This window comes from Loxodonta africana, chromosome 11, assembly GCF_030014295.1.
Source record: "Loxodonta africana isolate mLoxAfr1 chromosome 11, mLoxAfr1.hap2, whole genome shotgun sequence".
Taxonomy (NCBI): Eukaryota; Metazoa; Chordata; class Mammalia; order Proboscidea; family Elephantidae; genus Loxodonta; species Loxodonta africana.
The window spans coordinates 17,368,395-17,385,125 of record NC_087352.1 but is presented as its reverse complement, the minus strand read 5'-3'; the positions used below and the strand labels follow the sequence as shown (position 1 = coordinate 17,385,125).

Here is a 16,731-nt window from a genome sequence, read left to right as displayed (position 1 = left end):
CACCTCCACCTCTGGGACCCCCAGCAGTCCCTTCACTGCACACCCAGACTCCTAAGACCACTGACAGTGTCCTCACCCCATGCCTCCACTCCTGGACTCCCAGCAGTACCCTCACCCTGCACATCTCTGAAATCCTCAGTAGCCCTCTTACCCCAGTAGCCCTCTTACCCCACTCATGGAATTCCCAACAGCTTCCTCATCCCTCACCCTGACCCCTAAACCCTCTGGCAGCCCCTTTGCACCAAACCTCCCCACTCCTGGGGTCCCTGAGAGCCCCCTTACCCATACTCCTGACTTTAACATCCCACCATTCTCTCTTGTCTTGCAGCTTCCGTGCCTCAGGGGGGCCTGGAGCATCTGGACAGTCCAGCAGGCAGCGCACAGCACACTTGACCCTGCCTCCCTGGGCCCCAGAAGGAGAGCAGCTGCCATGCACGTCCCCGAAAGCCTTCAGGACCTGGCTGACAGTGAGGCTGTTCGGTTTCTGAAGAGGCCAAAGACCATGGGGCGGATCTTTTCAGGGGTGAGGCCCTCCTGGGGCCTAACTGCCCCACAGGGTAACAGGAAACAGGAATTCTCAAGTGTCAAACACAGTGTGAGAAGGAGTAGGGGGAAAGGGAGGGGGAAAGGGAGGGGTCAGCTGGGGAGACAAAGCCACCTTTTACTGTGCACCTGTCCTGGGCCCTGAACTATTCTGTGGTTGTTGTTAGTTGCCCTTGAGTTGACTCTGACTCATGGCGACCCCATGTGTGCAGAGTAGAACTGCCCTAGATTGTCCTCAAGGCTGTGACATTTCAGAAGTAGGTCACCAGGCCTGGCTTCCAAGGCGCCACCATGTGGGTTTGAAGTGTCAACCTTTCAGCTAGTAGCCAAGTGCTTAACTGTTTCAGTCGCCCAGGGATTTCCGACTATACTAACTACTTGTTAATAACTCTGATCATAACAACCTTCTAGATTAGGTGCTATGAGCCCCATTTTTGAGATGGAAAAATGAGACTCAGAGAAGTTAAACGATTTTTTAAGGCAGCGCTTTTCAATGGGGTAGCCACAAGCTGCATGTGGCTGTTTATATTTAAGTTTCAACTAATTAAAACTAAAGAACTGAGTTTCTCAGTCACACTGGCCACATGTCAGGTGCTCAGGAGCCACCTGTGACTGGTGGCTCTTGTATTGGACAGCGCAGATCTAGAACATTCCTGTCATCACAAAAAGTTCTGTTGGACATCAGTGAGTAAGGTCACAGAGTAAGAGGCAGAGCTGGAATTCACCATCAGGTCTGTGAGATGCCAAAGCCCTCTCATGTTCCACCTCTCAGACAAGGGTGTAGGAGGAGAGGAGCGAGAGCTGGGGCAGCTAGGAAGAAGCCCAGGTGGAAGAGAATATGGAATGAACACCTGAAATACCACATGGTGAGTGCTCCCTGTGTCCCAGCCCTGGGTTCAAGGGCTCTTCATGTGTTCATTTATTAATCATTACCACATTCCTGAGGAGCCCTGGTGGCATAACAGTTAAGCACTTGGCTGCTAACCAGAAGGTTGGTGGTTCAAATCCATTCAGCAGCTCTGCAGGAGAAAAGACCTGGCAATCTGCTCACATAAAGTTTACAGCCTAGGAAACCCGATGGGGCAGTTCTCTGTCACATGGGACTGGTGTGAGTTAGAATTGACTTTATGGCACCCAACAACACAATCCTGAAGAGTCAGGACCACGAGTTCCATTTGCCGTCAAGTAGACCCCGACTCATGGCAACCTCATGAGTGTCAAAGTAGAACTGTGCTCCATGGGGTATTCAATGGCTGACTTTTTGGAAATAGATCGAGTTTTTCTTCTGAGGTGCCTCTGGGTGGATAAGAACCACCAGCCTCTCAGTTAGCAGCCAAGCACATTAACCCTTTGCACCACCCAAACCAAACCAAAACCCGTTGCCATCGAGTCAATTCCAACTCGTAGCAACTTTATAGGGCAAAGTTGAACTGCCCCATAGGATTTCCAAGGTAACCTTTATGGAAGCAGATTGCCAGGTCTTTCTCCTGCAGATCGGCTGATAGGTTTGAACTGCCAACCTTTCAGTTAACAACCGGCACTTAGCAACTGCACTACCAGGGCTCCTTTTGCACCGCCCAGGAACTACAAAACACCTGAGATCAAATCCTCACTCAGTCCAAGTTTTGCTGTGTGATCTTGGGCCGACTGCTGCTCCTCTCTGGACCTCAGTGCCTGAGGGGGTAGAGCTGTGACTCAGGGCTTTAAGCTGCCGCTTCCTTTGACAGAATTGGAAACTGAGGCTCAGGAAGATGAGGGAACTCAGTCAGGGCCATGTGGGTAAGTGGGGTACCCTGAATCAAACCCAGCATCTCTCCTCCCTACTCCTTCTGAAACCTGAATCCTGGCAGGGTCACACGCCGTCCATATGGGGTGACACACTCCCTGGTTTCCCCAGGGCCAGTTCTGGCATAGTTATCAGTAGCTCCACGTTTCATTCTCAAAAGTGCCCTGGTTTGTCCAATAGCTCACATGGTCACCCTATGTCTGTGTGAAGGAGCCCTGGTGGTGAAACAATTAAGTGCTGGGCTGCTAACTGAAAGGTTAACAGTTCAAACCCACTCAGGTGCTCTTCGGGAGAAAGACGTGGTGATCTGCTCCCATTAAGATTACAGCTTACAAAACCCTATGGGGCAGTTCTACCCTGTCACATGAGGTTGCTATAAGTCGAAAATCAACTCCACGGCACCCAGCAATAACAAGAAAGGGAGATGGGGACTTGGATCCATTGTCATCCTCACCCAGAGAAGAGGGGAATTAGCAACACCACCTCCCAGCTCTGGGCTCCTTATGGTGTTATTTCCCCTACTCCTCACCACGACCCTATGACATAGGCATTATTACCCCAGTTTGACCAAAAGGTCAGCAGTTTGAATCCACTGGCGGCTCCACTGATGTTACAGTCTGCTTCCGTAAAGATGACAGCCTAGGAAAACCCTATGGGGCAGTTCTACTCTGTTCCTATAGGGTCACTATGTATCAGGATTGACATGACGGCAACGGGTTTGGTTTTGGTTTTGACCCAAGGGAAAACTGAGGCCCACAGAAGTGGAATGACTTGCCCAGGGACGATCACCAAGCTGGTGAGCAAGTCCAACTCGGATCCTTCCACCCGTCTCCAAACCCTGGAAAGGCAGGGCGAGTGGCAAGGGAGAAAGAGGCCCAGCTGGTGCGGACAGGCTGGGGGCAGGGGGTGGGGTTGAGGGAGAGAAGGGCCAAGAGATTTTGCCAGACGTTTTGGTCACAGACTTTGCCCACCGCCTCTGTCTTGCCCTCCCTCCGCCCTCGCTGCCTTCCCCCCTGGCCTGGCCCCTCAGCAGGGAGTCTGTGGGCAGCTGGTGCTTTTGTTCTTCTCACTGCTGCTTGCCAGCTGGTGTCTTAACTGATGAATCTTTGCTCACTCCCTGGGGACAGGCCAGAGAGGGCATGGAAAGAGGCTGGACTGGAGGGGGCGGGAGGGAGGACTCTGACTGCAGGGGGTCAGGTCTCTCTGGCCCAGCTGAGCCTCCCGCCCACGTGCCCTGGGCTCGAGCTGCAGCCCAAGGTTTCAGTGGACAGACAGCCCAAACCTGCAAGTCAGGAGGGTAGACTCCAACTCCCCGCTGCACTGCTGCCGACCTTGAGAGAATATGTCCCCTCTTTGAGCGGGTCACCCAGTAGGCATCAGTGGATTCTGACTCACAGTGATCCTAAAGGACAGAGTAGAACTGCCCCATAGAGTTTCCAAGGCCGTAACCTTTATAGGAGCTGACTGCCACATCTTTCTGCCACAGAGTGGATGGTGGGTTCAAACCACCGACCTTTTGGTTAGCAGCCAAGTGCTTAACCACTGCACCACCAGAGCCCCTAGGCAGGTCACCAGAACTGCTCTTTTCCTCAGCACCTACTAGTGCTAAGACCCTGCCCCCACATGCCACCTCTGCCAGGCGCACAAGGACAGGGAAACTGAGGCTCTAAGAGGTGCAAGCTTGGCCTGAGGCCACACAGCTGGTACGTGGCAGAAATCAGGTGCGCCTGGCTCTTCCCGCTGCACCATAACGGCTTCCATTTATCACCTGAGAAACAGAAAGGAATTAATATAAGCCACCACATGGGGCTGGAGCCAGGTGCCAGGGAAGTAGCACAGGTAAAACGGATATGGGCTCGCAGTTGATCGATGTGCTCACCCGCCCTGGACTTGGCTCTGCATCTGACCAGCAGGCAAGGCTCTGCCCTTCCAAGGACCTGGTTTTCAGCCTCGGAACAGCTAGAAGAGTCCTCGCAGCCTCCCAGGATCCAATAAGATCATGGATGTGTATTACTCTGGCTAACGCTCCCACATATTTTTAAATGTTCTATTTTCATTATTTAGTTTTAATTATTGTGACGTTTTCATTAAGGAGCCTTGGTAGTGCAACAGTTAAGCACTTGGCTAACTGAAAGAAAGGTCGGTGGTTCGAACCCACCCAGTGGCGTGGCAGGAGAAAGACCTGACAATCTGCTCCCGTAAAGATGAAAAAACCAAAAACCACGCCCATTGCCGTGAAGTCAATTTCAACTCATAGTGACCCTAAAGCGACCCTGTAGGACAGAGTAGAACTGCCCCATAGAGTTCCTAAGGCTGTATTCTTCACGGAAGCAGATCACCAAGGCTTTTTTCCAGGGGGCCTCTGGGTGGGTTCGAACCACCAACCTTTCAGCTAGCAGTCAAGCACTTAACCATTTGTGCCACCCAGGGACTCCTTCCTTTGAGTAATGTTGAAGTGCTTGATATTGTTGAGAGCAGGAAATTAAGGCAAAGGTTAGAGGAGAATGGATGGAGACAGTAGAGTTTAGAGGTTGGCCATTTGCCAAGGCCATTGCCCTGTCCCCACTCTGAAGGGCAGGACAAGAACAAGGAAGAAGGGGCCAAAGTCATTCATTCCCTCGACACACACGTACGAGGTCCAGTCAGGTGCTGGGTGCTGGGGGCAAAGAGAAGGATCCCATGGGGACCTTGTCCCAAGAAGTTCAAATTCTAACGAAGGGGCAGTTTTCAGCGCCCTTTTCGCCACAGCCCAACATCACCAGGTTCAATCAATTACCAAGTCCGATTTTATGTCCTAAATATCACTGGGCTCTTCGGGGCTCCAGCTTCAGCCTTGCTCGCCTGGATCCTTCCACTGACTCCTGGCCTGGTAGCCTCTTGTCTTGTCCCGCTCTGATCCCTCAGTCGTGCAGCCCCAGAGGATTTCTCACCCGCAGGTTTGACCCTGGCCCTCCCCTGTTCAGATCTCTTCCATGCATAAAATCACACTGAATTAAGAAATGTCACTTTCCATGGCTTCTGAGTGCAGACCGTTCCGGCGCTCAAGGTCTCTGTGGTCTTGCTCCTGCCCACACTTGCAGCCTCATTTCACACCGGACCCCTCAGATGGAATTTCTCCCCAATACCCAAAGAAGCCCCACTCGGCTGCAGCTGGGCTTTGCACATGCTGTTTGCCCTGCCTTCCCCTTCCTGTCAGCAGGAAAAACACTTCATTCTTTAAGGGCCAGTTCAAATGTCCTCTTAACCAGTTGCAGTCAAGTTGATTGCTATTCATGGTGATCTCATGTGTGTTAGAGAACTGTGCTCCATAGTGTTTTCAGTGGCTGATTTCTCAGAGGTATATCTCCAGGACTCTCTTGGGAAGTGCCTCTGGGTGGACTCGAACCACCAACCTTTCTGTTAGCAGCCAAATACATTAACCATTTGCACCATCCAGGGAATAAAAGTCCCCTTTGTTGTTGCTAGTTCCAACTCACAGCAACCCCATGTGTTACAGAGTAGAACGGCTCCGTAGGGTTTTCACGGCTGTAACCTTAACTGAAGCAGATCAACAGGCCTTTTCTTCTGCAGCACTGCGGTGGGTTCAAACCACCAACCTTTAGCTTAGCTTTTGTTTTGGGTGCCATCTAGTTGAATCTGAATCATAGCGACCCCATGTGACAGAGTAGAGCTGCCCCAAAGGCTTTCCTAGGCTGTAAGCTTTATGGGAGCAGATTGCCAGGTGTTTCTCCCAGGGAGCTGCTGGATGGGTCTGTAGTGTCGGCTTTTCAGTTAGCAGCTGAGCACTTAACCGTTTGTGCCACCAGGCCTCCTTTTTATTTTTTTTAATTTTATTGTGCTTTAGGTGAAAGTTTTTAGCTCAAGTTAATTTCTAATTCAAAAATTTATACACATACTGTTTTGTGATAGTGGTGGCAATCAGTGGTCCTTTTTAGGTTAGCAGTCGAGTGCAAGCCATTTCTGTCACCTAAGGACCTTAATATCCCCTTACCAGAAAACCAAAACCAAACCCGTTGCTGTGAAGTCGATTCCGACTCATAGCGACCCTACAGGACAGAGTAGAACTCCCCACAGGATTTCCAAAGAGCGGCTGGTGGATTTGAACTGCGCACTTTCTGGTTAGCAGACGAATGCTTAACCACTGCCCACCAGGGCCCCATATCCCCTTATTACCTTCTAAATGCAGCCCCATGACCCCAGTTCCCGCTCAAAGCTTAACCTCACCCACCCCAGGTCCCAGCCTCCAGTTTCACCCCCTCCAACCCACCTCTGCACAGCCCTGGAGGGGTCTTTCTTCACCCACAGCTAACCCTCTGCCTCCCCTGCTCACAGCCCTCCCGTGGCTTCCCCGTGCCCTCCAGACGATGTCCACATTCCTTAGCTTTTCTGGATTTGGCTGACCTCTCCAGACGCCTTCCTCACTGCCCACTACCCCTCCCCCAATCTGGGCCCTGCTCCAGTATAAATGATTTTCATTCTCCCAAACCCAACCTCTCACATCCACCTATGACTTTGCATGAGCCTTCCCCAGAGGGCCTCTTCCCTACTTTCTGCTGGATAATTCCTCACCCTTTATGACTCCTTGTTCGCACTATCTCCTCCAGAAAGCCTTCCTGGACCAACTCCCACTCCCCCTGGCCCACCCACACACCAGTCCCTTCCATGTCTGCCCAAGCTGCATTGTGACCATCTGGGACAAGTAATTGGACCTAAATATTTGAGCCCCTTCCCATGAGGAGTTCAGCTTAGCACCAGGCAGTAGGGAAAAATAACCAAACCCATTGCAGTTAATTCCAACTCATAGCAATCCTATAGGACAGAGCAGAACTGCCCCATAGGATTTTCTAGGCTGCAAGTCTTCACAGAAGGAGCCCTGCCTGGCGGTGCAGTGGTTAAGTGCTTGCCTGCTAACAGAAAGGTCAGCAATTTGAACCCACTAGCTGCTTCATGGGAGAAAGATATGGCAGTCAGCTTCTGTAAAGGCCAAAGCCTTGGAGACCCTATGACCCAGTTCTACTCTATCCTGTAGGGTGACTATGAGTCGGGATGGACTTGACCATATGGGTTAATCTTTACTGAAGCAGACTGCCACATCTTTCTCCCACAGAGCAGCTGCTGGGTTCGAACTGCTGACCTTTCGGTTAGCAGCTGAGCGCTTAACCACTTCACCACCATCAGGCAGTAGAGTGAGGGGTTGTAAACAGACTCAGAAGCCAGACTGCCTTGGTTTAAATCCAGGCCCTACCACGTACCAGCTGACCAACTTTGGGCAATTCTTTATCTTCTCTGTGCCTCAGTTTCATTATCTAAAACAAGGGGTAACGGTACCCACTCCCTGAAAGGGTGGGGCGAGCTAATATTCGTAGAGTGCTCCAAACAGTGGCCGTCATACTGTAAGCATTTAATAAATGAACATTCCAGAAACACAGACACAAACAGCTATACTACAGTGTGCACAGACGAGAGGGATGGGGTTACCATATCAGTGATGTTGTATTTGCTTAAAAAAAAAAGATCCAAAGGGCTGAGGGGAAGCAAAATGTTAACGTTTGTCAATTCTGGATAGTAGGTACCAACCAATCAACCAGTTGCCATTGAGTCCGTTCTGAGTCGTGAGGACACAATGTGTTACAGAGCAGAACTGCCCCACAGGGTTTTCTTGGCTATAATCTTTACGGAAGCAGATTGCCAAGACTTTCTTCCACGGCCCCACTGAATGAGTTTGAATCACTAACCTTTAGGTTGGCAGCTGAGCTCTTAACGATTGCACCACCAGGGCTCCTAGGGTAGTAGGTCCTGGGTGTTTTATATTTCCCTTCGTGCTTTTCTGTTTATTTTAAATATTTCATAATATTAAAAAAAAAAAAAAAAAAAGCAGGAACTGGCCAGGCTGGGAGAGAGGAGAGAGAGTAGAGGCAGAGGGCAGAGGGCAGAGCTTGGAGGCTGAGAGAAGCATCATGCTCGCAAACGCTTCTTGAAGTTTTCTGTGTCCCAGGCACTGTGCGGCATGTCTCATCTAGGCACTTGTAGTTTGGTGTGGCAATAGGGGTAAGAGGTGAAAGGTGAGAGACGTCGTTAGGAAAGCAGACGAGCACAGACCACACAGGGCCTCAATGGCCAGGCTCCAGGGCTGCGACTCTGTCCTGGGGCACTGGGGAGCCATGGGAGGCCTCTGAGCAGGGGAGGGATGGGGGCAGCGCTGGGTGGAGAAAGACCCCTCTGGTCTCTCGATTCCATTCCATTCATCTGTGTGTCTATTATTGTACCAGCACCAGGCTGTTTTGATTACTGGAGCTGTATAGTATGAATCGAAATCAGGAAGTGTGAGTCCTACTTTGTTCTTCCAACCTGCTTTGACTGTTCGGGGCCTCTTGCCAGCCCATATAAAACTGAGGATTGGTTTTTCCATTTAGTAAAGAGGGCTGTTGGAATTTTTATCGGGATTGTGTTGAATCTGTAGATCACTCTGGGTAGTACTGACATTTTAACAATACTGTCTTTCAATCTGTAAACACTGAGTGTCTTTCCATCTGTTTCGGTCTTTACTCTCTTTCAGCAGTGCCTTATAATTTTCATTGCATAAGTCCCTCACCTCCCGGGTTAGATTTATTCCTAGGTGTTTTATTCTCTTTGATGTTATTGTAGATGGAATTGTTTTCTTAATTTCCTTTTCAGATTTCTCCTTGCTAGTGTATAGAAACCCAGCTGATTTCTGTGTGTTGACCTTGTACCCTGCAACTTTGCTAAATTCCTTTATCAGCTCTAGAAGCTTTCTTGTGGGCTCTTGGGGATTTTCTATATATAGGATCATGTCATCTGCGAATAGAGATAATTTTACTTCTTCTTTCCTGATTTAGATACTTTTTATTCCCTTATTGCTCTAGCTGAGAAGGACCCTTCTGGGGCCATGTGGGTATGGACTGAGGGGCAGACTGGAGGCCAGGGGGCCAAGGCGGAGGCTGGGGCGAGGGTCCAGGGGAGAGAGGCTGGAGGAGGCTGGGGTGAGGGTCCAGGGGAGAGAGGCCAGGGGAGGAGGCTGGGGCGAGGGTCCAGAGGAGAGAGGCTAGGGGAGGCTTGGGTGAGGGTCCAGGGGAGAGAGGCCAGGGGAGGAGCCTGGGGTGAGGCCCAGGGGAGAGAGGCCTGAGGCAGGATGGAGAAGAGGGAAAGGGACAAAGTGCCGGGGCATGGAGGCTGCTGGCTCTGAGGGATGACAGGGGAGGGGTGAGACTGCCAGGTGACTGGGCACGGGGCAGGGGACCAGGAGAAAAGCGGTGTGGAGGAGGTGACCACTCAACTCCAGGCCAGGAAACTCTCCTGTCTCCACAGGTCTTCTCCCTGGTGGTCTTCTCGTCCCTGCTGACTGACGGCTACCAGAACAAGACAGACTCCCCGCAGCTGCACTGCGTCCTCAACAGCAACGCCACGGCCTGCAGCTTTGCCGTGGGCGCCGGCCTTCTGGCCTTCCTCAGCTGCCTGGCCTTCCTTGTGATAGATGCTCACGAGAGCCGTCTCGCTGGCTCCCGCTTCAAGACAGCCTTCCAGCTCCTGGACTTCATCCTGGCGGGTGAGCCCCAGGGGCTCCACTCAGAGCCCGTGCCACCCTCCCATCAACTTCCAGCCGGCCTCTGTCTGATGGTCCCCAGATGTGAGGCGGCTACACAGGCCCCAAACTTCGTCCTGTTCTTCTCCTGCACCTCTGCACCCGCTCTTCCTCCTGAGGATTCTTACTTGCCCTTTAGACTCAACATAAGTGTTACCTCTTCTGACCCCTGGGCTAATTCTCCTCCACCCCACGCCCCAGTCCCTGGGTGGCACAAATGGTTAAGCGCTCAACTACTAACCAAAAGGTTGGCAGTTCAAACCAATGCAGAGGCACCTTGGAAGACAGGCCTGGCAATCTCCTTCTGAAAGGTCACAGCCTTGAAAGCCCTATGGAGTGGACACTTTGTTCTACTCTGACACGTACGGAGTCACCATGAGTTGCAGTTGACTCAACAGCAACTGGTTTGTTTGTTTTTTTTTTCTCCTCTCCCAGCTTTTCCCTCGCATTTGCCTCCTTTCTCCACAGAACATTTCTTGAAAAGCTACCGGTACCAGGAAGTGAAGGACGCTTGGTGGCAAAAAGGTTAAGCACTCGGCTGCAAACCAAAAGGTCAGCGGTTCAAACCCACCAGCCGCTACAAGGGAGAAAGACCTGGTGATCTGCTCCTGTAAAGATTAAACCCAAAACCAAACCCCTTGCCATCAAGTCCATTTTGAACTACCCCATAGGGTTTCCACGACTGTAATCTCTAAGAAAGAAGACTGCCACATCTTTCTCCCGCAGAGCGGCTGGTGGGCTTGAACCACTGACCTTTCAGTTAGCAGCTGAGTGTTAACCACTGCACCACTAGAGCTCCTTCCCATAAAAATTACAGCCTAGGAAACCCTATGCAGCACAGTTCTACTCTGTCACATGGGGTCACCATGAGTCGGAATCAACAGCACACAACAACAACAGTACTACGAGCCAGGCTCTGTCTAGGCTACGGGCAGAGTGGGTGCAAGGCAAGACGTTGGTCTGAAGCCTGGACCTGCCACACAGCAGCTGTGTGGTCAATTACATAACCTCCTCAGGCCTCAGTCTCCTCCTCTATGAAATGGGAATCAGAACAGGGTTTCTGAGAGGTGAATGAGATGAGGCGGGGGGAGCCCCATGACTCTATGCCTGATACATAGGAAATGGCGACCTCACCGCAGGCTTCCTTCATCTCATTCCCTCTCAGAAAAGCCCTGCAGGGTGGGAGTTTCCTCCCAGCTCTGACAAAAATGCAAAGAAGGGATGAGGCTCACTTAAGGCCATAGAGTGTGCAGTGCCAAGACAGATTTTCAACCCAGGTCTGTCTGGCTCCAGAGACTCCAAATCCACTTCCTGCTCGTTGTTGTTATTGGGTGCTGTGTCGATTTTTGACTTATAGCGACCCCATGTGACAGAGTAGACAGAGCCCCTGGGTGGTTTCGAACTGCCAACTTTTCAGTTAGAAGCTCAGTGCTTAGTTATTGTACCACCAGGGCTCCTTTGGCTCAGAGTAAGCGCTAGATAAGTGTACCTTCCTTTACCTCAGGCTCCTTCCTCTCAGGCTGGCTGATCCCAACTCTGGCCCTCCTCCTTTTCCTCCTCCCCACTGGGCTAGTCCTAGCATCTCAAGGCTGCAAGGGTCCTCAAAGGTCATGGAGCACAGCACTGTTCAAAAGAACCTTCAGGGGTGATGGACTGTCCTCTCTCTGCGCTGTCCAATATGGCAGCCACTGGCCACACGAGGCTGTGAGCACTTGACATGTAGTCAGTGCGACCAAGGAACTGAAATTTTTAAGCATTTTATTTTACCCGATTTAAATTTAAACAGCCACAATTGTTAGTTGCTGTTGAGTGGGCTCTGACTCATGGTGACCCCATGTACATTGCCCTGTCCTGCACCATCTTCACTGTCATTGGTGTCCACTGTTGCAGCCACTATGTATTTTGAGTGCCTTTTTCCAACCTAGGGGGCTCATCTCCAGCACTATCTCAATGTTCTTTTGTGATCCATAGGGTTTTCCCTGACTGATTTTTGGAAGGTCTCCAGGCCTTTCTTCCTAGTCTGTCTTAGTCTGGAAGCGCCATTGGAACCTGTCCACCATGAGTGACCCTGCTGGTATCCAAAATACCAGTGGGCTAGCTTCCAATATCATACAACATTCAAGCCACCACAGTCCAACAGACAGGGGGTGGCCCAGGTGGCGAGGAGCTGCTTCATGGGACAGCACAGGTCCACTCCCACCATTCACGTTAGGAGGGCTCAGTGCAGGGACTAGCTGGCTGAGATCCCGCAGCAAAACTCTCAGCCCCACCATCCCACCCCTCAGCAGCTCTTCCAGAACCTGCCTTCCCTTTGACCTTTTCTCTCCCCTTGCAACTGCCCCGCAGTCATCTGGGTCTGTGTCTGGTTCGTGGGCTTCTGCTTCCTGGCCAACCAGTGGCAGCATGCACAACCCCGGGAATTCCTGCTGGGGAGCAGCAGTGCCAAGGCTGCCGTCACCTTCACGTTCTTCTCCGTCCTTGTCTGGGTGAGGACCCTCCCCCCAGGCCCATCCCTGGGGGCACCCTCTGCAGGACGGGGGTGGAAGGCCTAGAACGCTCCCACCGTCACTTAGCTTCCCTGGGTGGGGTACCCCAGGCCTCCTCTAGCCTTTTCGGGGATGTTGGGCATATTAGATAGAAGGCACCCCTTCCTCCAGCATTCGGTGTCAAGGCTTGGTATCAGCTCCCATTCGCCAGCCCCTCTGTGCAATGAGCGGTGGGCACAGCTGTAATTTTTACAGAAGCTGAGTGCCACATCTTTCTCTCTTGGAGTAGCTGGTGGGTTTGAACCACTGACCTTTTGGTTAACAGCCACGAGCTTAACCACTGTACCACCTGGGCTCCTTTCATTGTATAGTAGAGGAAGCATGCCCCTCCCAGGCTACTGCCCAGCCCACGCCAGCCTCCTCCAGGCTGCCTTTTTCTGCCCACAGATATTCCAGGCCTACCTGGCCTTCCAGGAACTCCGGGAGGATGCCCCTGTCCCCTACAAGCGCTCCCTGGATGAGGGGGCTGTGGTGCTGACCACCCTCTCCCCACCCTTGGCTGCCAGCCCCACCAGCTCCTCCACCACTGGCCCCAACAACCTGAACTATGCCAGCTCCGCCCTGTCCCCCTACCTGAGCACACCGAAGGTCCCCCGCCTCGCCATGATGCCCGACAACTGAGTACCTCAGTAAAGAGACACCCTCACTCCAGAGGGTTCTGGCACAGCCCTCTGTCCTGCTCATGTCTATTCCTCTCTGGTCTCTTGGTGGCTGGGGTGGGGAAAAATCCTACATGGTCACCTCAGGGCTCTCCACAGTGGGTCCCATTTTCATACCATCTTCCAGACCCTTTGTCCAGGGCCACCTTGATGGCGCCAGATTAGAGGTGGTTACTGGAAGGAAATATTTGCCTTCACACTAGCCAGAGGTGGAGGCACAAGGAGCCCCACTGCACAGTAAATCAGTTGCTATCAATTTGACTCCAACTCATAGCGACCCCATGTGTCTCAGGCTGGGTTCTTTAGAAAAGCAAAACTAGTAAAGCATATAAATATCTATATGGACAGATTTATATAAAGGAAATGGCTCATGTGGTTGTAGAGGCTGGAATGACCCAAATCCATGGGTCAGACTGGAGGCTTCTCCTGATTCAGGTAGCCACAGGGGCTGGTGAACCCAAGATCAGCAGGTCAGACAGCAGGGCCCGTGCTCACAGACTCTGAAGACTGATGAATCCCAAGATTGGCAGAAAAGACCACAGGTAAGCTACTGGCTCAAGTCCCAAGAGCCAGAGGTCAGACAAACAGAGCCAGCTGCAGGATTCAGAGCAAGCAAAAACCCACGAGCCTTGCAGAAAATCCACTTATATCTGATGTAGGCCACACCCCCAAGGAAACTCCCTTTCAACTGATTGGCTACTCACAGCAGATCACATCATCATACGACTGCCAAACTACATCATTAACTGCCAAACCACTGAGAATCATGGCCCAGTCAAGTTGACACACAACCTTAACAATCACACAATGTGTGCAGGGTAGAACTGCTCCGTAGAGCTTTCAAGGCTATGATCTTTCAGAAGCAGATTGCCAGGCCTGTCTTCTGAAGTGTCTTTGGGTGGGTTAGAACCATCAATCTTTTGGTTAGTAGCTAAGCTCTTAACCATTTGCACCACCCAGGGACTCCCACTGTATAGTAAGACCAAAAAACAACCCCACTGCTGTTGAGTTGATTCCGACTCATAGTGACCTGTAGGACAGAGTAGAACTGCCCTATGGGGTTTCCAAGGCTGTAATCTTTATGGAAGCAGACTGCTGCATCTTTCTCCTACAGAGCAGCTGGTGGGTTCCAACTGCTGACCCTTGGGTTAGCAGCTAAGTGCTTAACCACTGTGTCACTAGGGCTCCTTCACTGTACAGTAGAGGAAGCTAAAGGTGAAAAAGTGCTTCCACCTGGGGATGGAGAGTAAAGAAGATTCAGAGCCACCACCGGGACCCAGCCTGTCACTAAAGCCCAAGCTCTTCCACTCGTCCCAGTGACAAGGGACTCAACTCAAGGCCATGTTGGGTGAGGATCTATGGAGGGAACAGGGCTATGAGTCCATGGGAGAGGTTCATGGAGAGCCTTGCCCTGGAATACTGGAAAGACTCTCTTGGGGAAAAGGGAATGATGATTGTCTTCTAAAAGAACTCTGACGGTCATGGAGACTCACGCAGGTGACTCCAGGCAGGTCACCCCAACAAGTGAGCACCTACTAAGGCAGTGGTAGGGAAGGCAGGGAGCCCTGGTGGTACAATGGTTAAGTGCTTGGCTGCTAACCAAAAGGTTGGTGGTTCAAATCCACCAGCAGCTCTGAGGAAGAAAAGACCTGGCAATCTGTTCCCGTAAAGATTACAGCCTAGGAAATCCTATGGGGTAGTTCTGCTCTGTCACATGGACTCGCTATGAGTCCAAGTCTACTCAATGGCACCCAACAACAACAACCAGGAGAAAGAAGGAGTCTCTGGGTGGTGCAAATACCCTTGGTGGTTAAGTACTCAGCTGCTAACCAAAAGGTTGGTAGTTCAAACCCACCAGCAGCTCTGAGGGAGAAAAGACCTGGCAATCTGCTCCCATAAAGATTACAGCCAAGAAAACCCTATGGGGCAGTTCTACTCTGTCACATGGGGTCGCTATGAGTCAGAATCGACTTTATGGCACCCAATAACAGGGAGCAGGGCACATTGAGTACAAGGCCGTCCCTAAGAGAAGCAGCCCTCACTCAGCATCTCCCACTTGGCAATGCAGCACTGGATGTCTAGAGCAGCGGTGGGTGTCCAGAGCAGCACTGATCAATTACAACATAACCCTAACCTCCCAAAAAACCCAACCCATTGCCATCAAGCAGATTCCAACTCATAGTGACCTAGAACTGCCCTGAAGGGTTTCCAAGGAGCGGCTGGTGGATTAGAACTACTGACCTTTTGGTTAGCAGCTAAACTCTTAACCACTGCACCACCAGGGCTCCAGTGTAACACTAACCACAGAAACAAAACAAAACCAGTTGCCATCAAGTCAATTCCAACTCATGGCACCCCTATGTGCACAGAGTGGAGCTGCTCCATAGATTTTCAATGGTTTTTCTTCCAAGGGTCCTCTCAGTGGACTCAAACCACCAACCTTTTGGTTAGCAGCGGGGTTTGTTATCTGTTTGAACCACCCAGGGACTCAAGAGGGAGTGTAAAATTGTCTAATAGCGCTGTGGCAAGAATCACAATAGAGGGTCCCAGACAGAGGGGAGAAAAATGTAGAACAAAATTCAAATTCACACACAAAAAAAGACCAGGCTTCCTGGCCTGACAGAGACTGGAGAAACCCCGAGAGTATGGCCCCTGGACACCCTTTTAACTCAGTACTGAAGTCACTCTTGAGGTTCACCCTTCAGCCAAAGATTAGACAGGTCTATAGGGCCAACAACAATACACATTAGGGATATGCTTCATAGATCACTCGTTGCATAGAACACTAATGGGCACACTAGCCCAAAAGCAAAGATGAGAAGGCAGGAAGGGACAGGAAAACTGGACTAATGGAAACAGGGAACCCAGGTGCAGGAGGGGAGAGTGTTGACACGTCGCAGGATTGGCAACCAATGTCCCAAAACAATCTGTGTATTAACTGTTTAACGAGAAACTAATTTACTCTGTAAACTTTCACCTAAATCACAATTAAAAAGACAACTAGTAGCCACCTTAAAAAAAGGTAAAACAAGTGAAATTAATTTTAATAATGTTTTTTCATTTAACCCAGTATGTCCAAAATAATACCATTTCCATACATGACCAATATAAAAAATACTAACGCAATACCTTACGTTCTTTTTTTTTAAATTGTGCTTTAGGTGGAAGTTTACAGAGCAAATTAGTTTCTGCTTCAGAAATTTATATGCAGATTGTTTCATGACATTATTTGCATTACATTCTTTCTTTCATACTAAGTTTTCAAATTCCGTTCCGCATTTTAGGCCTACGTGGAGTCTTGATTAGGACTCACCGCACTTCAAGGGCTCAGTAGTCCTGTGTAACAGATGGCTAGCGTGTTGGGCAGTGCCGCTCTAGAACCTTCTGGGTTTTTTCTAGAGCAATTGGACATCCATGCATTTTTCTATATGAAAGCAATTGATCAATTGCAACTAATACAAAAAAAAAAGAAACGTTGTGCTAGCCAAAGAGACCACACCACATTAAGGCCACTGGGGCCTACAAACCATTAGTTTACAAGCGCGACAAAGGGATCCAAGTTATGGGGAATCAGACTTGGGCTCTATGACCCCTTGT

General features: G+C 50.7%; 1 protein-coding gene across 1 annotated transcript; it reads left to right on the top strand.

Annotated features, from left to right (window-relative positions):
- Positions 1–430: 430 nt before the first annotated feature.
- Positions 431–13,309, top strand: SYNGR4 (synaptogyrin 4). Its single transcript, XM_003406835.3, has 4 exons — positions 431–523; positions 9,656–9,893; positions 12,276–12,415; positions 12,863–13,309. The coding sequence occupies exons 1-4, from the start codon at positions 431–433 to the stop codon at positions 13,094–13,096; spliced, it is 705 nt and encodes a 234-aa protein (XP_003406883.3). The 3' UTR covers positions 13,097–13,309.
- Positions 13,310–16,731: the final 3,422 nt, after the last annotated feature.

Excerpts from the sequence above, each read along its gene's own strand:
- SYNGR4 (XM_003406835.3), top strand. The coding sequence starts at position 431 with ATGCACGTCCCCGAAAGCCTTCAGGACCTGGCTGACAGTGAGGCTGTT. Across the intron at positions 524-9,655 it reads TGGGGCGGATCTTTTCAGGG|GTCTTCTCCCTGGTGGTCTT; the intron begins GTGAGGCCCTCC and ends CTGTCTCCACAG. Across the intron at positions 12,416-12,862 it reads TCTTCTCCGTCCTTGTCTGG|ATATTCCAGGCCTACCTGGC; the intron begins GTGAGGACCCTC and ends TTCTGCCCACAG.